This window comes from Pagrus major, chromosome 9 (assembly GCF_040436345.1).
Source record: "Pagrus major chromosome 9, Pma_NU_1.0".
NCBI lineage: Eukaryota > Metazoa > Chordata > Actinopteri > Spariformes > Sparidae > Pagrus > Pagrus major.
The window spans coordinates 2,214,233-2,237,808 of NC_133223.1; the positions used below are offsets into that span (position 1 = coordinate 2,214,233).

At 40.2% G+C, this 23,576-nt stretch overlaps 1 protein-coding gene across 1 annotated transcript; it reads left to right on the forward strand.

The window, feature by feature from the left end:
• Nucleotides 1–14,147: 14,147 nt before the first annotated feature.
• On the forward strand, nucleotides 14,148–14,930 carry olig1 (oligodendrocyte transcription factor 1). The gene has a single exon (XM_073473090.1). The coding sequence runs from the start codon at nucleotides 14,148–14,150 to the stop codon at nucleotides 14,928–14,930; it is 783 nt and encodes a 260-aa protein (XP_073329191.1).
• The last annotated feature ends 8,646 nt before the right edge of the window (nucleotides 14,931–23,576 follow it).

Consider the following 23,576-nt stretch of genomic DNA (forward strand, 5'->3'; position numbering starts at 1 on the left):
TTAGCTATACTCAATGTAATTGAGGCAATCAATTGCCTCAAAAAATTTAAGTTTTGAGTCACATGGTTTTTAAGTATACTTACTCAACATATTTGACTACTGTGTACTTAAAAACAATGTCAGCACATACTAATAAACATTGAGTTTTGGTAACATAAAAATTATGTGGTTGTGTACTTATTTTTTTAAGTTCTGCGAACTTATTCCTGTGGTTTGAAAACTGGAAACTTTAAGTCATAGTAACTGATAATAATTGAGTTGCCTTAACAGAAAACTGTAAGTCATAGTAACTGCAAATATTTGAGTTGACTTAATGAGCACTTTTAATTTAACTGCTATCAAAAGGTATAAGTAAGATGTAATCCAAACTTTTATGTTCTGGAAAAATTAGACTTTTGAGTTGATCAACTTAAAAAAATTGAGGCAATCGATTGCCTCAATTTTTTTAAGTTCTGGTAACTTATTCGGGTTTACAGTGCAGTAATAGAAGATGATTATGTTTCTGATAGAGGCATTAGCTTCATATGATTCTGTACCTGAGGCTGAACCTGCTCTTGAAAATCGAGAAGGCATTAAACATCAGTTGGCATTTTTACTTCTCTGCATGCAAACAACTTACGTGTTTCAAATTCAACAGTGCAGGAAGCAATGATGAGTTATTTGACACTGGAGAATTTGCTTATCAAAATATCAAGGAAATTATAGAGAACGTTTTGGAGGAAAATAACTATACAGCTGATGCCTCTATTGTAACAAAATTGTCTGATAAATACAATCTTTGAACCCACCCATTTCTTTCAAGGGAGGGGCCATTGGGCACAGTTTTTATATGCTTATTTTAGATTTGTTAAGTAAGTTGTTGGAAAGAAGTGAGATTCTTCAAACATTACAGAGATCCAATGAACCAGAAGGTCATAACAGTTTCAAGATGGTGAATACTTTAAAGAAAACAAACTCCTCACTGAGGATTTAGGTATAGCTCTTACTTTATACAGTACATTGACAAGTTTGAACTTTGTAATCCATTGGGGACTTGTGTGGAAGTGTGTGGTATATGTTAGATGATAGCCAACTTATCCATAAGACTTAGATCACCATTATTATCAATTTATCTAGCTGTATTGTGCAAAACTGTACACTTGGGGCCGGATCTACTAAGATCCCAAATTGCTTGTACTAATCTGTGTGCGCAATCTGGAAATTTACATGTGGGGTTGAACCGCGGGTTGCGGGCGATTTACTAAGAGTGATTGCGTAAATGACAACAGGTGCTAACGTGTTGAAGACACACCTATTTAAATGAGGGTTTAGCGTGTTTCATGGTTTTCAGCATGGCGAGTCTGAGAGAGCGAAAGCGCAAAGTGAAATTCGACCCTTTGGAATTAGAAGTGTTGGTAGAGGAAGCAAATAAACATTTCAATGAGCTGCAGCAAAGGAATCTGACGGTCGCGCAAAGGAACGCCGTGTGGGAGAAAATCGGTGAAAAAGTTAATGCTGTTGGAGAAAACAGGCGAACAGTGGATGAAATGAAAAGGAGATACCAAGACATCAGAAGAAGAACAAAAGAAAAATTGGCGTATAATAAAAGGTCTGCAAAAAATTGCGTGTGCTAAATTAATATATTTACATTTTCTCCACCCAGAACACGCACAATTGGTTGTAAACGCCCCATATTGCATATTCATTGCTGCAAACGTACTAACTGGATGCAGACGCGCTATTTTGCACCTTTGACAGACGCAACCCTTTTTGCGCACTGTTAGTAAATCCGTTTGTACAATTTTTTGCGTGTGCAAGGAGTTTGCACACGTTTTAATACACGCAAACCTTTAGTAGATCCGGCCCTTGGTTACAGCAAGGTTGAGGAGCCTCTGATTAGAGGTGCTTCTGAGATTTCTTCCACTGTTGATGGCCACCATATTCTAGAGAGTGAAAACTTGGTCTGTGGTCCTTGAATTGAAAGACATTGTGGAGTTGTTATCCAGCCCCTGATTCACAACAGAAACCCTGTTCTACCTACAAGCCAAAATCTCTGACCACAGACAGTTGCTTTTAGAAATATTTCCTAGTACTTAATTACACCCTAAACATTATCTTGAACATTATCCTGTGCTGATCAAGAAATTTGGTCCACTAACTGAGTTCTGGACAAAATGATTTGAGGCAAAATATTCTTTCTTTAAAAAAGTGGTTCACAATGCTGGCAACTTCAAAAATGTTCTGCACACTTTGGCCACAAGACAACTGATGTTGGCATTTTATTTGGAGATGCCAACTAAACACAGCCTTAACCTTTGGACAACATAACAGGATAGTGACTACTTGACCACTGCAGAATATGAATCTCTTTTATTGTACAATTTCATGCATCTAGCTCTGCTTTTTTGACTTTTTATTTACAACATTTAGATTCACTTCAAAAGATTTTTTGTGGTAATACAAAGTGTTTTAACGAGCCACACTGAAAGTTGTGCTCACATTTTCTGAACCAGTTTCTGACTCAACATTAGATGCTGTAAGCTTTGGCTCCCCGAGTAGTGGTGATTCAACAGAATGGCCTGATCTCTTTGTTATTCTAGATTTCTTCCATGATGTTGAGTTTAAGCTGAAGGTAGCAAATGATGCCTTTGCCAAGAATGGAACTGTGATGGTCATCTCAAAGGGTGTGAAGAATGAACTGGACAGACAAGCTGATATCAAATCCAAAATCACTGCCTATCCAGCTAAAGACCACTATGAAAGTGTAGCCAAAGCTCTTGTTGCAAAGCACCCTTGTCTCAGGGAGCCAGGGTCAGGTAAGGGGTGATATTGCTGGGTTTTCAGCTTGAGATTCAAGATGGGAAATTACCATCCATGGAAAATTACCACCCACTACTTGCTAGAGCCACCTGAGGGACAAACTGCTGTTAAATCAGAGAAGGATTGCGAGACCATGCTTCTAGAAGTGCAGAAGAGAGATACAGATTTATAGCTCCTGGATGAATTGATGATTGCAACATTCTCACAGCAAAGAGATCAAGAGATCGTTGGTGACTATCCACTCATCTCTGCAGTCATGGACAGATGGCCTGCATTGTTTAGCGAGAGACAGGTAAGCCTTTGTCAACTGAGAACAGCATAGAAATCCTGTATTTTGTTGTTTTGTTGTATTTTTGAACCTACAAACACCATACCCCCCGACATTGACAGGATTTCCTCAGACCTTAAAAACTCTTAAAGTAAAATCCAATAATCAGAATTTTATGCCCCTCAAATTTTTTTAAGGGAAACTTCAACTTCAACCTCACCTCTATCTGAATTAGATATAGTGTGAAAAACACCTGCAGTTGTTGATGATCTTGTCTCTAAGCGCATCTGTTGTTCTTCCACCACCAGTGGCGTCAAATGACAGTGCTGGAGGCAGAAGAACAGCGGCGCCCTAGAGACACGGAGAAGATCGTCAACACCTGCAGGCGTTTTTTCACACTGTATCCCTAACTCAGATGGAGGTGAGGTTGAAAACCAACAAAATTGTAAAATGTCCCAAATACGATTTTCATAGGTTTTAAAAATTATTGATCATGTTTAGGTTAACTTGATTATTTAAACGGCAAGTTGAGGTTACATATAATCAGAGCTACTCTCTCTCTCTCTCTCTCTCTCTCTCTCTCTCTCTCTCTCTCTCTCTCTCTCTCTCTCACACTCTCTCTCTCTCTCACACTCACACTCACACTCACACACACACACACACACACACACACACATACATACATATATAATCAAATTGATAGGTTCAGTCTTCAAATTTATATTAGCACTGGTACTACTGGCACTGGTAAATTAGAACTAATTTTGAAGACATTTTACAGCCTTTATTTATTAGAATGTCAGTGATGTTTTAAACTTGTAGATGTAAGTTAAGATGCATATGTCTTCAGGCTCATGGAGAAACCCTCGACTTGATAATGAAAGGAATGTAGGTTGGACTGTTGATTGCACAAGTAGGCCCTCTGCATGATGCATTTCCTTTGGAAATCCTTAATGTGGCTGTGGTAGTAAAGGAGAAGATCATCCTACATGAGCTCAGAGATGTGCCCAGAGGCTTTGCCATATTATTGGGAGCAATCTACTGCCTGAACCTCAACTACCCCCATAATATGAAGTACTCCTTTGAGTTCCTTCAGAGGGTCATCATGAACATTAAACTGGACCAGTGCTCAGCGAGAATCCATGGGCTTAGAAATAAACTGCACAAATATTGCCTTTAAACAAATGAATGCACATCTCAAGCACCTACCAGGATGAAGATGTTATTCGGGACTGTATCATTCTTCACACAAACATTCTTCATGTTTCCAACAGTACAGTTTGTACAACGCAGGTCAGGTCAAAACCAGTCAAGTATGGATTGGAAAATTTAAAAGAAAAAACATTCCATACTGTTCTGAACTGTAGGTTTGGTCGTTCAAACATGTAAAAGCCTTTTTGAGGCACCAACTTTCATAACTCTATCTATCTATCTATCTATCTATCTATCTATCTATCTATCTATCTATCTATCTAAATGCCCCTCCTTGTGCTGTATAAATGCAGTGCATTGCTGTCCACTGTAGGTACAATCTAAAAGCAAGACCGTTTCTTATGACTACTACACACCCTCTTCCCATATTAGTGTCTGAGTTATACTCAAATAACAGGAAAGTGATGTCAACTGTTGTCATTTGTTATACAGCTATTTGGGTGAGAAGGCATGTTTTAGAAGTACCGAAACCCAATGTTTAAGCTCATGTATGTTTTTCAAAATAATGTTATATTTTTAAACAGCTGAACTGCAAGAATTAATTGTGAAGTTTAAGAAAACGAGCAAACTTGCAATTATTAGTCAAGAAGACTTATATATGTAAGTTGAAACAAATTTTGAATTTAAATCCTCTTTACTTAAAACTGTGAGTTACATTAATGCAGAAACGTGTTCGACTAGGTAAGTCTTGCATTGATAATGTAAAATAATTATTTGTTTAAACTTGCAGTATTAAGTTGAAACAAGCGATTAAAAGTTCAATCAAGTTGACAACTTAAAAAACAATGTTGAGACAACTAGAACATTGAATTAAAAATCAACTTCATGAACTTTAATTTCTGAGTTGAAACAAAGGTAATCTTGAAGTTGAGTTAACTTGCATTTTCAAGGCAGTAGGGGAACTTACATTTCCAAGTTAAACCAACTTGAAATGTCTTACGGTGTACGGTGGTTTTTTCCTTTGGACAGTAGCCGGGCTGAAGCTGTAGCCATGTTGCTAACGAGGTTTTTGTGACAGTGGTCCCAACAGTAATACAACAGGGAAACTCGAAAAGTTGTCCATTTATTTTTATAAATATCCATCAAATAGTAAACACAGTAGCCCACTTATAGCATTTAGTTAAATTTTACCAAGATTACCAGAAAATGTTAAGTCAGCCTTGGTAAAGTGTACCAAGATGGAAAATAATGGAAGAAGTTGAGGCAACTGCACTAGTAGATTCCTTTCATCAACCAAATCAATTCATTTCTACATCGGCAAACCTCTGAATGGTGTGGTGTACATTATTACACTAATACCATGACCAAAGATTAAAAGTCCTCTTCTTCAAAAAACATGCTTTATCTACGAAGTGTTTTTTGTCCATCTTGCTTTTAACGTGGTGGTTCTTTCCAGCTTCTTTACAATCAACTTAAAAAACAGCTCACCAAAGATCCTAATTCAATCAGCACAATCTTTTTAAAGAATGGAAATCGTGTGATCTGTGTAATCACACCAATTTGAAGGCCCTTCTTCAGACATTAACATTAAGATAAGTCCTCCCAACAAACACATCAATACACCACCAACTGACGCACAAAAGAGCTCAATCAGACTCCTGAACTTATTCAGTCAAGATTGCATCCAGAGCAGCAGCAGCCAGTCTGTAGCTTGACTTAATTTGTAGGTGGTGCTCTAGTTGTCAAAACTAAGGATTAAGGATTAAATGTTTTCTCATTAAAAGATAGTTTGTGGATTTATCTGATATTTATTAATATTTAAAGAGCAGCAAAGTCACCAGAATAAAATGTTGGCATTGTACATTTCTGCAAACCACAGATTGGTTAAATTTGTTTCATACAATACATATCTAATATGTTTAAATTACATGTATATGTGGTAGCAAGAGACCACTGTTTAAGACAACTTCAAAACCACTGTTTGCTTCCCGTTTCAGCTGACAAAGCTAGGTAATTTTAGAAACCACTGGGAAATTGCACAGTTTTTGTGGCAACAAAGACAAATCTTTTTAGCCAGTCCCTGACTACAGCACAGTCACAGCATTGCATTAAAAGCTGTAATGTAAAGACACATAATAAATCAACATATCCATGTTTTGCAGAAACATACAATGCCAACATTTATTTAGGCAATTTTGTTTAAAAAGAGCAAATCAGAAAAATCACAGACAAATCATACAAAATCCAGGATATACACACCTGAGCAAAATCTTAAGACAGGGGGAAAAGTACAAGTATTCGCATTTTGCGGTGGTGGATTGTAACCAGGTTGTAAGTAGAGCATCAAAATGCAAAAAGAAGAAACAGGAGCAAGAGAGTAGGCAATTTATTGAAAACTGCATTTAAACTCAAACAGGCTGTTCATCAGCTGATCAAAAGTTTAAGACCATAAGTCAAAATCCACGCTAAAATCTGGTTTTCGAGTCATTTTCTGTCAGATATTCACACTGTCATGACCTCCTGATGGCAAAGGCAAAAAGGCTTTCTGTATTTGAACGTGGCAGGATTGTTGAGCTGCACAAGCAAGGCCTCTCGCAATGCGCCATCGCTGCCGAGGTTGGACGTACGTCATTTTTAATTTCTTAAAAGATTCTGAGGGTTATGGGACAAAAAAGTCAAGTGGTAGACCCAAAAAAATTTCACCTGCTCTAAGCCGGAGGATCCGACGGGCTGTCCGTGATGACACAGGCCAATCCTCGACCCAAATTAAGGCCCTTACTGATGCTGACTGCAGCCCATTAACCATAAGACAGCATCTGCGAGAGAAGGGCTTAAAGAACAAAAAACGTCTTCAAAGACCACGTCTCCTCCCACGCCACAAACTTGCCCGTTTGGACTTTGCAAGGGAGCACCAAACATGGGACATTGAAAGGTGGAAGAAAGTTTTATTCTCTGACGAGAAAAAACTTTAACCTGGATGGTCCTGATGGCTTCCAATGTTACTGGCATGACAAGGAGCTCCCACTGGAGATGTTTTCTACATGGCACAGTGGAGGAGGCTCCATCATGATCTGGGGTGCTTCTTCCTTCAATGGAACAATGGAGCTTCAAGTTGTGCAGGGGCGTCAAACGACGGCTGGCTATGTGGAGATGTTGCAGCGGGCATCCCTCTTGACTGAGGACCCTCGTCTGTGCGGTGATGGCTGGGTCTTTCAACTGGACAACGCTGCAGTTCATAACGCCCACCTGACGAAGGAGGACCATCCTGCGTGTTCCCCTGATCTAAATCCCATTGAGAACATTAGGGGATGGATGGCAAGGGAAGTTGTTACGTCCCCTGGGAGGTCTAGGGACTGTGGGGCACTACACAACAAGTTTCTACTAACTCAGACAACAGAAAAACACAATTAAAAAAAAACCAATTCAGTGTAACAACGCTTCTCTCGTCTTCAAAAAACTCATACAGCATGGATGCTGCTGGATGACCCACTGGCCCCAGCCACAACTCCGGCCCCAGCTTATATCTTGCCCTGATTAGTAACTGGAGACAGCCACGCACAATCACCTGCTCCAGTGGGGGAGGGCAGCACCTGGAGGACACAGGAGCACAGAAGAGAGCAGCCACACCCACACACAAGCACTGACAGCTCTTAGGCCAAGTTTACAAAAACGGACATCAGTTCCAGACCACATGGAGCAACGTTCCCACCAGCCTCCTGGAAACACTTGCATCAAGCATGCCTAAACAAATTTTTGAAGTGATCAACAAGAACGGTGGGGCTACTCACTACTGAGTCCTTTTTTTGACACTTTTAGTTCTGTTTTTGAGTTTTTTTGGGCTTATTGTCTTAAACTTTTGATCAGCTGATGAACAGCCTGTTCGAGTTTTAATGTAGTGACACGGGGGACAGCCAAGAACAGGCAATTGACGTGGATCCCACTGATCTTGCTCTCTCTGTAGTGGACGACCAGGGCCACCAAAGTCTCTGTAAACATAACTGATGCGTTATTATTTTCTAACTGTATATTCAGTGGTTGTCAGGTGTTAATGGCATCGTGTTTTTCACGTAGCTGGCTCGTGAAAAACAAATAGCCAGCGGCAGAGCTGATGCAATGGATTGTGAGAGTAGTTTCCCCACTGGTAAACACACCACCTGGCTACTGCAGCTTCAGTATGGTTTGGCTTGTTAGGTGAAGCAGACAGGGTGGTGGTACAGCAGCACGGCAGCCCACCCTGCGGACAGCCGGCCTGCCTGCTCCACCTAACAAGCTAGAGTCACTCTTGCAGAGAAAAACAGCTTCGGAGAATGAGGTGAGGAGAATGAGTGTTACTACAGTTCAAACACCACCAAATACAGACATCACCGGAGTGCCTGTGTAAGCTAACAGTTTGAGTCAAGCATTGAGAACGAAACCAACATAGTCAACCAATCAGAGGTGGAGTATGCCAGGTCTTATAAGAACAAGTCTCTTCTTGAGCAGTATGATTGCGGCCTCTGCTGTTTCAATAGAACAATACAATGACATGGGGAGATTCTAGAGTGCATTCATACCGATTTCCCTTGTTAAATCCATGAACCTTACTAGCAGAATAGCCACATGATAGGTCCCACGATGGTATCGCGTCAAATTCGGTACATTGTTAAATCCCGTAACATTTTTACGAAAGCCATTTGCAGTGTAAATGTGATATATTCAATTTACTATTTTACTTTGTTTTGATTTTGTATTTAAAGTAAGTCTGATGAATTATCAAAAGATTCATTTTCCCCAGTCACCAGAATGAAATGGTGAGCCATAAAATCTTATCAGACATTACCATAAACCTTATTTTCTGTAAACTGGAAAAATATTTAGATTTAAAACCTGATTCTAAATCATTTTTGAACTAATTTTCTGCATTTATAACAATACTAGTATTATTAGGTTGATATTTATAATAAACACGAAACAAAAAGACTTAGTCAAACTACAGATTTGTGCATTCACAATCATTCATACAAACAATAAACTGAAACCACACAAGGAAGATAGTACAAGAAAATCAAATGATTTTCAAGAAATATGTTTATTCCAGTCCTTTTGACAAACACAAAGAGAAGAATTCCCAACCATTTTTTTTTCAGTAGTGTCACTTTGGGTGTATTTGTCATGCTGTACTGGGGGATAAATTGTGCCAGGAGTTTGGCTGAGTTATCTTCCTGTCTGTCAGCCACAGGAAATGGCTCCACACAGACGAGGCATTTAGCTCCCAGGTGCAGACCTCACATTGGAAGGCCTTGCCCAGATGGATAGTACTCCTTCCACCATAAAGACACTAGTCTTCCCCCTGCCCTGAAGCCACCGGTGCTCCTGCCCTGGTCTACCCTCATCAAAAGGAGCCTGGAAGCTGGCAGGCGGATATGCTGGGCTGCAGCCCCAAATCAAGCTCACTTTTCTTTCCCTTGTAAGTGCTGGATAAAAAAAAAAGTGAGGGAGGTACACTGGTAGACACCAGCTTCTTTCTTTCTCCTCTTTTCTGACTTCTGTGTGTGGCTCCTTGCAGGTGTTCTTTTTTTACTCTTGACACTGAAACCAGATCCCAAACGATCATGGCTTACTTTCTTTCATTACTCAGTTTAGTACCTCTCATTGTTAGACAGGCACTAGAAATCAAATTGAGCTCACACGCACACACGCAAACACACGGACCTCTCTCTCTCTCTCTCTCTCTCTCTCTCTCTCTCTCTCTCTCTCTCTCTCTCTCACACACTCACACACACACACACACATTCATCGTGGCTGCCTGCACTCTGTTCTCCTGCAGGTGCGAGGGCCATCCGCCTGGCCCTTTTCATGAGGCCCTCCCTTTCCTGTCCGTCTGCAGCCGTCCATTCAGCCTCAATCACAGCGGCAGCCGGACGCCACCGCACCACTGGCAGGGAAGGAAAGCGCCTCCACACACATCTCTCACTTGTTGAACGACGAGAGAGGAGCGGCTTGGGAAAAAAAGAAAGAGTCTTCCTCCTCTGCATCTCCTTCTGCTTTCATCGTAAACAACTTGCTTTCTGTTTGTGATGGTGCTGTCCTTCCCCTCTTCCCCCTGCCTTCCTTTTCTCCTGCTCAGATGGGCTTTACAAGGAGGAGGAGGTGTGAGGAGTGCAAAAAGAAGATGGCCAGGCTCACTGTGCTGTGAACGGAGTGATGCTGAGGTCTTTGTGGCTCATGAATGGCACATTTGAGGTTTCCAGCCTTGCTTGGTACCCCAAGCCAGCTTCACCTGTAGTTGGAGTCAATTGGCCTGTTGTCTGGCTATCTGGATACATGCCCAGCTCTCTGACACCCAATTTGGTTAGCTCAGAACTGAGCAACAATAACCTCCACCTCAAAACCATCAATTAACTCCCAGTACACAATCATGCATCCATTCATTGGTTGCCAAAACTGTTCTCTGACACAATTAATACCCATACTAATATTGTTAATACCTGCTCTTTGTCGCATAACAAAGTACTGATGATTTAATGGTTTCCAAGTTGTTAAATGATTGTAGTGGCACATTCCATTAAGCTCACATTGTTGTTCTTTTGTGTGTGCTTCCAATTGACTTCACTCAAAGAAACAGTAAAAACTGTGTTGATCATGTTGTCAGGTGCTAGAAAGAGCCTACCGACAGTGACTCTCTGAGACTAGATTTAGGCACAGTGGTGCTTTGGGCTAAATACTAATATCAGCACGTTAACATGCTCACAATGACAGTGCTAATTTGCTGATGTTTAGCATTATCTTGTTTTAGTGCTTTGCAGGCTAACATTTCAGTATAAGCATTAAACAGAAAGTGTAGCTGAGGCTGATGAACCAAAGTAATGGAATAACATAAAACTCAAAAAGTTTAGTTAAGGTTCATCCTCCAGGGACCATGAATGTACAACATTTAATGCTATCGAACAGATATTCCAGTTCCGACCAAAGTGGTGGAAGGAGCAACATTAACATAAAAAAGTCAGTCAAAGTTATCTTGTCTTACAAATAACTCTTGAAATACACTGAATACACCTGCTGTATTGATTCAGCGTCTGTTACTCCTGGTCAGTGCCGGCCCTGACCAATTTGGTGCCCTAGGCAAGATTTTAGCTGGTGACCCCTTGCATCGCAGTCAATTTCACAATCAATTTTCATACATTCACACAGAAACTGCATGTATGTATTCAATATTTTATTTCTTTTAAGTAAAAAATATCACACCAAATAAAAACTGAAAAAAGAAACAAGTGATGAATGAAAAATACAATATAAATAAGGCATTGCACAAACATATTAAATAATATTCTATTTACATACAAAATAAAAACAGTGAAACGAATACAAGTGGCATAAAATTAATTAAAAATACAATATAAATATAAAAGGTATTGCACAAACATATTAAAGAATATTGTCACTGTGCTGAGGTAGAGGGGACAGGAGCAGCTGATGCTGTGTCACTGGGGGTGGTGGTGAAATATTTGAAAATTGCATCTGAAGAGAGAAGAGAAGTATATGTGACCACTGGATGTTACATTTTAATAAAAAACAGATGCTTGGTGTGTGCTATACATAAGACTAATATAGACTAATAATGAAAATACGATGAGATTCATTCAACTTTATTGTCATTGCAATGCAATTCAGTCTAACCAGAGTGCAAAAAGCACTGTAAATATATATATATATGTATATATATATATATATATATATATATATATATATATATATATATATATATATATATGTATATATATATATATATATGTATGTATATATAGCCTATGAATGATATGGGAAAGCTAAGGTATGGAGTATTAACAGTAATAAACTTTAACTGCACTTTAACACTGATGTAAACTTTAACAAACATACACTGTAACACAATAAACCAAAGGCTTACAACTGCCCTATTACTTATAAAGGGGATGGAAAACTAAAAGCATTTTAACTGACATACAAGCAGGAAAACACAGCCAACAGGTTAAAATATCACTTGAACAGGCCTGACTTTGACTTTCCAAATGCCCCTGATGAATTTAAGGTGGGAGAAACATTAACTTACGTCGACTCAGCTATTTACTGATTATTAAACAGTGCTACTATCGTCCGAAGTAAGCTAGGAAGTTAACACTCTGCTCCAACAACGGTAACTACGATGCATTAAACTATTCATTTCATTCACTGCATCACGTTGACGTTACTGTACCTCTTTCTTTTTCATGTTTTTCTTTTCTTTTTTTCTCTTTTCCTCTGCTTTCCTTCTTTTCCTTCCCTGGGCGCCAGATGGTTTCAGTCTATTGGACATTGTGGTTCTGCTACAGTATCAATAAATCTCTCTCTTGGTCTTTGGGTCACGGTGCGGTCAGATTCAGGCAACTCGCCACTCGACCCCGCAGCCCCCCACCCTCACTGAGGGCAGGGACAGTGCAACGAGCCAACCAGGAACCGAGAAAAAAGGCCTCTCCATTATTTAATAGGCTTTACGAAGTTATTTTGCTGTGGGCTCATATAATATTTCGAAATAATAGTAGTAATAGCACTGGTAAAAAATAGTAACTTTTTTTTGTTTGTTTTTTTTCTCCCCCCGTTTGCATCGCCCCCCGTGGATGACGGCGCCCTTAGCATTCGCCTATACAGCCTATGCCAAGGGCCGGCTCTGCTCATGGTTGCATTTATCCTATACAAAATGCAGGGAATGGATCATCCTCTTCATTTCTTGGAAAACTGTCTTTACTTACTTTTACTAATGTAAAAAAAAATTACAAACAAACAAAAAAACAACCAGACAAACAAACAGAAACCAAAAAAAAAAACTGGCAAATATGATGCAGGTCTCACCTAATTAGGAAATCAGAGCTGTATATACGTGGCAAGACAAGTGAAAATCCGACTCGTATTTTTTCAGATCTTCCAAATTCTTATTGTAATTGTAGCATTTTAGCCTCGGTATCAATTTTGTAGGCTATGTTGTCTGAGCCATCACAAAAAGCTTACAAAATATAGAAGTTCCAGGAAAGCCTGGAAAAAATATATCGCAAACACAGTAAATGTCAGTTCATGGGAGTTTTTAACTTCAGTTGTGCTCATATTCAATTTGACTGGTAAAATCAGTTTTAATGGTGATGGTCCTTACATAAGGAATAATACAAAATAAAAACAAACCTTCCAAAACAAAAGATTTCAAAACAGTATGTGTGTAACTCTCAACTGCACATGAACATTTTATTTTTAAATTGTGTTTGTATGTCCAATGCTTTTATGTTGAATTGTCTTTTTTGTGAAGTGTTTTCTTCAACAGAGATCCTGATCTCAATGAGATTTTTTCATAACATTCTTTCATTTTCTGACATCTTGCTTTTAATTCTCCCAGTTTTGGGGATTCTGCAGGTGTTGCCATCTTCGACCAGTTGTTTCCCATTTAACTGTCAGATATCACAAAGTCAGACATGCATATGTGTGTTTCTAAATAGCACACCATGCGTCTGGGAGGAGTTGAGCTGAGGTGGGGGTATGTGAGGGGAGCATTTAGCTCACTTTTCCACTGTGTGAGCTGTCATTCTCTCCTCACGCAGCTGTGGAAATGAGATAAAACTGAGCTGCCACCTTAGGAAGCTCACTCACTCACTCATTCACTCACTCACTCACTCACTTGTGCAGCCAGAAATCTCTGAAGCCTAGAAAAACGTCTAGTGACTCGTTTTTGTGCTGGATGGCAGCTGTATTCTGCAAGAAGAAGGGGGTAAACAGGTGGAGGGAATGAAGGTTTGATTTTTGCAGTTTGGGGATTTTTATAAGCAGAGGTGAAATATTTTTTGCTTTGGCTTCTTGACTATTTTTGGTTTGTCTTTCAAACTTTATCTTTTGCTTAGACAAGAAGACTACTCTGAACCTAAGAAGACCAGCACAAATCTCTGGAGAGACTATGAATGTGCTGTCAAACCCATTGATGAGGGCCCAGGAGCGGTCTCTAGCTCTCTGTGGCCCTGGGTCTGTCCAGGATTTACCCCACTGCCCCCAAGGGTTCAACCTGAGCTCCCGCCTAAACCCTGCACCCATGCTCAGCCTCCAGAGTGGCCAAAAATCGACCAAACCTCAGAGGGAGCTGAGCCCTGAGGAGCAGCAAGAGCTCAGGAGGAAGATCAATAGCAGGGAGAGGAAGCGAATGCAAGACTTGAACATCGCCATGGATGCCCTGAGGGAGGTCATGGTGCCTTATGCCTCCTCGCCATCTTCTGCCTCCTCCTCTCAGTCCCACCAGCCCGGAGCTCCACCAGGCCGTCGGCTCTCCAAGATCTCAACCCTGGTTCTGGCCAGGAACTACATCCTCCTCCTGGGCTCATCTCTGCAGGAGATGCGGCGGCTGCTGGGGGAGGTGAGTGTGGGAATGGGGGTAAACACAGGGCCAGTCCCCAGGCTGCTGCTCACTGGAGGCTGGCCCTTCATCTCTGGCCCCAGTCAGCTCCTCCTCACCCAGGAGTCCCTCCTCACCTCAGCACCCACCTCCTCCTCCTCTTCTTCCTCTACTTCCTCTACATCATCCTCTGCTGCTAAATGTCCACTGTTGTCTCCCGGGCCCATGGAGGCCTCACTGGCCCCTGTACAGTGGGGCTCTGCAGGAGCCTCAGAAGGGTCCCTGTGTCCCTGTGGAGTCTGCAGACTGCCCAGATTTAGCCACTCCACTCCAGCTCCAAGATTTTCAAAGTGACACCCTGAACATGAAGATGACATTTTTTTATATGAATTGTTATTTAACCTTTTTAACGTGTATAACTACTGTATGTATGTAATTACTCACTATTATTTTTTATATATTTTTTTTTTAAACCTAATGGATCTATTCTGTTATTCTTTTGATAGGCCAGTTTATTTGTGAAGTCAATCTAATAATCCCCTTTTTGTTTCATAGATAGGTTGCATTTTACTTATCTTATGACACAGACAGAGAAATAATTGACTGTTTTGATGATTCTTTTAGAAAGTTTGAGGTGTAATGACTGTATGTGTGGTGCGTTTGATTGTTGTGTTAGTACTTGAAAAGATGAGAAAAGGAAGAAAACCATATGAAGGGATGAGGGATGAGAAGGATAGAGGGTGAGGGTTAGACAGGTCATCTCTCACATAAGAGATATTTGCATTTGTGGTTTTGTATCTGCTCTTCACATTGATTTGAAGTGGGCAGGGTTGTGTTACAAAATGGTTGTGTCATTTATTTCCACTCACTAATAACAATTTAGCAATATACTCGAAGAGACTGATGACAGTTCTTTGTTTGCTTATTTCCTGTTTTTTCCCCTAACTTTTGTTTTGTCTCATTGAATATGCAGTATTTAATATCAGGCTCAAAGTAATACTGAGCAGTTCTACATATGCCCTTTTTTGAATGCTTAAATGAGTGTATATAATTATTGTATGTGTATTTCAGTTTTTGTGTGATGAGTGATTCTAATTCTTGGAGTAGTGGTAGTCCAAAGTTTAGAGAAGCAGACTTGTAGCTGTGCTTGATTTTTTGCATCGTATTGAACAACATTGTTTCACAATACAATGTGCAAAGCAAATGAAAGATAAAATTAAAATAAATAGTAGACTGAAAGGAAGCAGCTCCACAAATGTCTCAGAAAAATAAAAACACAAAAACTAGTAAATCTTTAGAAAAAACATTAAGTTTAATTGTCATTACCATTCCAAAATCACAGTTTATTTACATCGTTTTGCATAAATCTTATGTCACTTCAAAATGGTACAGTATACTACCCCGAGAATCTGTCTAATGTCATCTTGGATTATGTTCATAGGCAACATTTTCTCAATTGAATGAAACACTACATTTATGTGCTGTACTTAATGTGGATGATGAGTATACAAAGTGCAGGACTTTGACACCAGAGTTTGGGGTGTGATTAGGTTTAGGCAACAAAAGCCCTTTTATTAAAGACGGTGAAAAATTTTGGTTTTGGTAAAATGAAAAAAAAAATAACACTTGTGTGTAAATGCACTTGGAATATGAAGGCCAAAAACTAAGAAAATTGGTTGTCAGAAAACATTTTACTGATACGTTCAATATTAACATTTTGTGACTTGCCAAATATTTTTCATTTACAACATGTCAATCAGGAGAGACTTATTAAGAGTGAACATGTATTTATTGACATGTGTATAATAAAGATGAGAAATGTGATCCGTCTTTGGTGATTAGACCCCATTGTGATGTCATTGTATTTTAAAGGGGTAATGAAGCTGTGCACGGTACAGGATACCCCTTGATGGAGTCTAGACACTTGTGATGGTGGTGACTGGATAAATAGAATGGCTGAGATCTGGATGGATGTGAAGAGGAGTGGTCTTCTGCTGAGCTCTAATCTGGGATGCTCAGGTGAATGGGGTTGAGAAGGGTTGCAATGATTTGCGCTAAAAGGATAGCTAGATTTTACGTTTGGCAGCAATGATATAATTGAAGAAGATTGTAGCATGATCTGGTTGGTTAAACTAAAAAAACACCTATAGACAGCTGATCACAGCAGAAGTGGAAGAAGAGAGAGAGAATTGGGAAAGATGAGTAACATAAATATTTGCTTTCTGATTGAATTTTCTCCATTTCCTCATTTTTTTGATAAAAATTGTAATCCTGGTTAAGGCTGTGCAATTATTCGAATTTTGATCGTGATTTCGATTTTTTGGTCAAACAATCTCCAAACGAATATAATGGAATTGAAACGATTTATTTGGCATTTTTCGTTGTACAGTAAGGCTCAAGATTTTCTGAAAGAGACGCGCATGCGCAATTCAGTCCCTCCCCAAAGCATTCAACGCGGCCCTGCTGACTGGCACTCACTCAAGTTACGTTTTTCTCTAAATTACATAATTACATAATTGCCATCAGTCAACAGAATGCTGTCTGACTCTGTCACTCGCGGGGAGGGAGGCTGTTTTATGGGAAAAGTTCACTGAAGTCTCGGTCGGGAGGTCTGACCGTCGTGGTGATTTTTTTCACCGCAACAAACACTTGGTGAGTTAAAGACGCTGTTTTTCGGGCAGAAATGTGACGAAGAGTCGGTCGGACAGACACTTCACGTATAACTGCAGTATTTTTTTCCTCATATAAGTTGCCAAGGATGCGACCAGTTACCACATCACTGTTGTTTGGTCCTGTAACGTTGCTCTGTGGGACATTTCTCTATATTTTGTTGAGTGAAGGACCTGTATAGTTATCAGACAGTGAACACCATCAGACCGACACACCTCGCTCCGCGCCGCCGGCGAAATTTCATCCCTCACAAAGACAAGGCCACAACCCCCACGACATCAACGCAGAGTCAGACAACGATCTCAGACACACTATATGTACTATATGTATAATGCGATTCCTTATCCGTCAAATTCGGATAGGCACAAGAAAATAACAGCTGCCATTGAATACTTTTTAGCTAAAGATATGCACCCTATAGTTTGTCTTATTTGATTTTCTAAGTATATTTATTTTATTCATTAAATGTTTAATAGAAATGGCAGAACAGTTGGATACATATTTGTACATTATTTTCGATTTGAACATTTTGTATTTTTCGATTTGAACATTTCGTGTATTTTTTTGAGAGAAATGCTGAATAAATGCATCATGTTTCCAAACTCAAAAATAATCGTTTAAATAATCGTGATTTCAATATTGACCAAAATAATCATGATTATGATTTTTTCCATAATCGAGCAGCCCTAATCCTGGTAGAATTACTTTCCCCCTAAAATGTTCTTTCTGTTGCAAATTAGTTGTATACAACCTCAGTTTTTTAGAAGACATGGTTGATTCTACAAACAATGCTTCCACAGGTTGAAAGACCAATCCACTACACCACTTCTGTCAGTTCTTGGCAAAATACGGTGGTGCTTTCTGGCACATTTTGCCTTCATTATGCTGGTTTCAGACCAAATCTGGCAGTGTGGCGAAAACACAGGTCTTCCCATTCATTTTAATGAGGGTATTCAGTTTTGGCCAATCACATAAGCTGGCAATCAGACTAAGACTGAAGCCATAGTGTAATGTAATGTGTCGCGTATATTCACTCACTTTGGCATTGTGCACCACTTTAAAACACATCCCATCCATGGATGCCGACAATCACTGTAGGACCGGCATGCTTAACCTACTCTGGCAGAGGCATGACTTGAGATCATAAGCAGAGTAGAACAGGTCAGTGGCGGGGAATGTTATTTAACAGAATAAATGCTTCAGAGGGAAGACAACGGACATTTCTCTGTGTAGTGTCAAGTTTCACTTTCGCTTCGGTTCAGTCTTGTCCTCTAGTTTAAAACACAAAAATGATCTGCTTCATCCTGGTTGTTTACTCTTATTTTTAATCTATCGATAAGGACAAACAATCACTAGAAGGACCAGCATGCCAGTAGCATAACAACATAGCAACTTTGTCCATCCAAAAACTGATCAGCAGGGGTTCACAACACGTCACGCACACGGAGCATGTAGTGACACTCCCACACCGCTGCACCAACCTGCAGCGTTTCGCCACACCACCGGATTTGGTCTGAATGTACGCTTAGCATTAAGTTAATATTTCAATTTCTGACTCCTCTCTTTTCTCTGGTCAGTACTAGACTGCCTGCGATCCCACAATTCCTTGAGAAGTTATTCACTCACAGAAAATGAATGGAGGCAAACACGATGCTTACAGGGCCTCAACAACAGCTCCTTCCACCCTCCACACCACGCAAAAATAGTGAAACAGTCCTCATCTCTTCCCCTATTCATCACCCCAACAAGCAAAAGATCAAAACCCACCCGTGTAATTACTGCTCCACAGAAGGAGGCCTTTTGATAATAAGCCCCCTCTCTCCTCCATCCTCAATTTCTTGATGTTTCTCTGTGTTAAGAAGCTGGGATGGGTGATTTGGTGCTACTCATTACACTCATTCCACAATATGTTCAAACGCCCAGAAAATTTGTCTTGCTGAATGGGGTTCACTCCTGCAAACTCGCTATCCCTCTGGAAGAAAGCAGGCAGCTTCATTCTGGGCGAGAATAAGAGGCACTAGTAGGATGGACGATATTCTCAGCCCCAACCTGGCCCTTAGCACTGCCTGCATGAATAATAATAAAGAAAATAATCATAATCATAATGCTGATAAAATGCTACCCCAGAATAAGAGGATTATGGAGGGTAGATATGTGAATAGTGAGAGAAAAAGGACGGGAATCTATTAGCATCAGGGAGGACAAAAGAGGAGCTGGATGCCATTAAGTGAGATTAAGCTAAATAAGGCTTGATTTTCTCACAAGGAAAAAAGAGGAAAGAGAAGAGGGTGAGAGTGAAGGAGGAGAGGGAGGGAGGCAGGGAGAGATTCAAAGATCAAAGTAAGATGGCCATACTTCACATATATCATTTACATATAGCTGCTTTATCTCCAGGGGGATTAGCTACATTGCTATTTTCTCCGAGTTGCTCTCTATTCTGCCACCTTTGCCCACCATCCATTTCCTCCTGCTCTCGGGATGGTTCAGCCCTTCTTTTCGTTTTCTTTTTTTCCAAGTTTGGCTCCTTAATATCTCCCCCATTTCATTCTCTGCTCATTCTCTCTGTTCCTCCAAGAGGCTATCACTTTCTCCTGTTTGCTGGTTTGATTGTTGCAGCGGCACAGGGGTCTTTGTGTTAGCACTTTAACTCATCTCCATTTCATCACTGTTGTTCAATGGGGCAAGGAGAGCTGGTAACACACACAAACACACAAACACAGCATTAACTGGGGACAACAACCAGAAAAGAAGACTTAGCACTGAATGCTTCTTGCTCTCGTTAAATGTGTCTTGCTCTCGTTTAGTAAAACCACTAAAAGCAGTATCTAAAATCTAACTTACCCCTCTAATTAACCCATTAAAAAAGTGGAGTGGACTTCCGTTTCCGCCCCCCTACCCAATGACTGCTCGATAACCGAGCTCTCGACCTCATGGACTACAAACCCACATTTAACAAATAATTTACAGTGGTATAGTAAATCTGTGACTGGCCAAGATGCTAACGTGGCCATGGCTAATGTGCCAACAGATGCAGCTAGCAACCTAATGGCTGAAGTTCTGACCGAGATGAAAGAAATGAGAAAGGACTTGTCGGAAAGGTTAGTCAAAATTGAAGACTCTCTTAAAGGCATGACCGAGCAATTACGAGGTTGTGAAAAAAGACTGGACGAAGCTGAGCAGAGAGTAAGTGACGTGGAGGACTGCGGTGCACGGGCGGACCGGCTCCTGGCTTACATGATGCGTAAACAACGCCAACTAGAAGCACATTGTGAAGACAACGAAAACCGTTCAAGGAGGTCTAACCTGCGGATATACAGAGTTAAGGAAGGGTCCGAAGGCCAGGAGAATATGCTTGAATTCACAACAAAACTACTGAAAACATCTCTCAAACTCCCTGATGAAGAGGACCTCAGCATTGAGCACGCACACAGGTCTCTCGCATCCAAGCCTACAAACCCCACTATTTCCAGGTCGATTGTGGTAAAATTCCTGCACTTCCAAACAAAGCAATGGATCCTATACAAAGGCTGGAGCACTAAAGCCTTGCAGTTTGATGGAAACCGCATTTCATTCGACCATGACTACTCTACAGCCCTGCAGTGGAGGCGCAAGGAGTATGGAGAGATAAAACTCCAACTGAGGGAGCGCCGCATTAAGTTCAGTTCATCTTATCCGGCACAGCTGAAAGTTACCTCGGACAACAGAGAAAAGAGCTTTAATTCAGCGTGGGAGGCTGCAAAACAACTGAAACATATGGGAATCACCACCAGACTGTCGGAAGCAGAGCTTATGGAGAAGGAGCTTCATCAGCTAGGATGGCCCGGTCAGCTTCACCCTGAATGGGAGCAGCTTTTGCGCGTACTGGTAAGGGATATTGCAGCGCTTTTTAATGAGTGATCAGCTGATGAGCGGAGATATGTGGTGCGTAAGTTTAAAATTGGGCCATATAGCCTGTTATAAAGACACTCTGCCTGACAGATATCTGCATTGTTTTTTTGTCTTTTTTTAATTATTCATTCTTTCATTTTTGTATGCATTTATTTATTTTATGAGACTGTGATATGGACAAAGATGCTGTACCAAGGCGCAGTGTTCCCCTACACTGTTATGGGGCAGCTGAAAGCCACTTAAGGCATGAACAGTAGTGTTACTAACCATCCTCAGTTGATATGGTTAGAGAAACCTGGTTTTCATTGTATTATCCTGGTACGATTTATGTGGAAGGTAAACTAGATTAAATCTTTAAACATTAAATATTAAACATTTTAAGTTAAAGGCAACAAGTCACTCTAATTTTACCTTGATGGGTGGATAAAAAAGGTGGAAAATGCTGTTTCTGTTGCCACCTTTCTTTTCTCTTTTTTATTCATTTATTTTTCTTCCTTTTCCTCTAATTTACTTAAAGGCAGAGTAGTTGGCTTAACATATTCTATAGTATGGCTCTTATTGAAACCACTGAAACTTATGGTACTGAAAGAGTGGGTAGTCAACGAGGGATTCTTGGTAGGGAACTAACGCAAGGAATCTTTTTTAACATCCTAGAAAGCTTGCGTTACTGTCTCAACATCAGACAGTTTAGGGCCCAGTCATCTTGATGATCTGGATACTCCTTTTCTGCCACACCACCATGTATATCGGTGTTTATGACTGTCAACTTCATGTGAAAACCTGGGGTGGCTGGCAGAGGGGACCCTTCGGTGTTTGGGTCATTGTGTTGGACGTTACTGTTTTCTCTTTCATAATCATGTATATAGTTATGTTTTTCTTTCTTTCTTTATTGTTGTTTGTTCTATGCACACCGAGGAGCACCATGCAAAGGGAACACGGCGGCCGCGGCCACCCCAGCCGCTATATTCCACTTGTAGTGCACCAAAGGAGATATGGCCACCACTATGTTAGGTTGTAAGGTAGTTACGTATAACGTAAAGGGTACATAACATTCCCAAAAAAGGAGAAAAATTTTGGACCAGCTCAAACAGATGAACTGCAAAATTGCCTACCTTAAAGAAATGCATCTATCTGATGCTGAACACAAGAAATTAACAAAGTCATGGGCCTCTCAAGTTTTCTATTCCTCCCATGCATCTGGTCGCAGGAGGGGCGTAGCAATTTTGATACAGAGATCAATCCATTTTTGATTAGACTCTAAATTTAAGGACAAGGAAGGGAGGTACATGTTAATAAATGGAACAATAGATGGTGTCTGGGTATCAATGCTAAATGGTTATGCCCTGAATGATAACAACCCACAATTTATGAAAATCATATTGAACTTAGTGTTAGAGAAATCACAAGGTATATTACTAATTGGAGGAGACTTCAACTGTGTGCTGAACCCATTTCCATTTCCCATTTCAAATGTACATCCAACAACAATGAGTAAGGCTCTTAAAAATAGCTGTGAAGAACATGGTTTTATTGATGTTTGGAGAAAAATACACCCGAGGGATAGGGACTACACATTTTATTCCCACCCTCATTCCATGTATTCCAGGATTGATTATTTTGTATCCCAAGTAATGAATCATTCAAAGCATTGGATTGTCAGATCCATAATATAACTTTGTCGGATCATGCACCTGTGTCAGTGAAATGGGACGTGGGGCGAACTGTCTCCTCCAGCAGGTAGAGGTTAAATACTTCCCTGTTGGGGATTCTGGCAATCCAGGCTACGCTTAGAGATGAGTTCTCTATTTGGAACTTAATGATGAAGACGATATCTCACCAATTATATTTTGGGAGACAGCAAAGGCAGCGTTAAGGGGAAAAAATAATTCAACTAGCCTCAATCTCAAAGCAAGGGAAAGTAAATGATTAGAACTGGTTAAAAAATAGAGCATTTGGAGAAACAGCATAAAGAAAGCACATCCGCCGAAAATCTCCACAAGCTTAAAGAGTCAAAACAGGCACTTGATGATTTCTTAACAGAAAAAGTCAAGAGAAATCTAAGATTTTGGCAGTAGAGCCAGCCGCCTCTTGGCGTCCCAGTTGAGAAAACAATGCAGTCTTACCACGGTCCAAAAAATTTAAAGTAACAAACCAGACAAGTCATTTTTATATAAACCACAGGAAATTTTAGAAGCCTTTGCTGCATTTTACGAAGAATTATACTCAGATAAAATGCTGAAAACGATCCAGAAAAAATTTACTCATACCTGAAATCCATCAAACTTCCTAAAATAGACTCCACTTCATCAGAGCTCATTGATAGGCCAATAACTAAAGAAGAAATCACTGATGCAATCAAAAACCTAAAGAATAATAATAAAAGCCTGGGTACAGATGGGCACACAAATGAGTTTTACAAAACCTTTAATGATCTCATCAGTC

What these genes read in the sequence shown, in the direction of transcription:
- olig1 (XM_073473090.1), top strand. Translation starts at nt 14,148, where the DNA reads ATGAATGTGCTGTCAAACCCATTGATGAGGGCCCAGGAGCGGTCTCTA.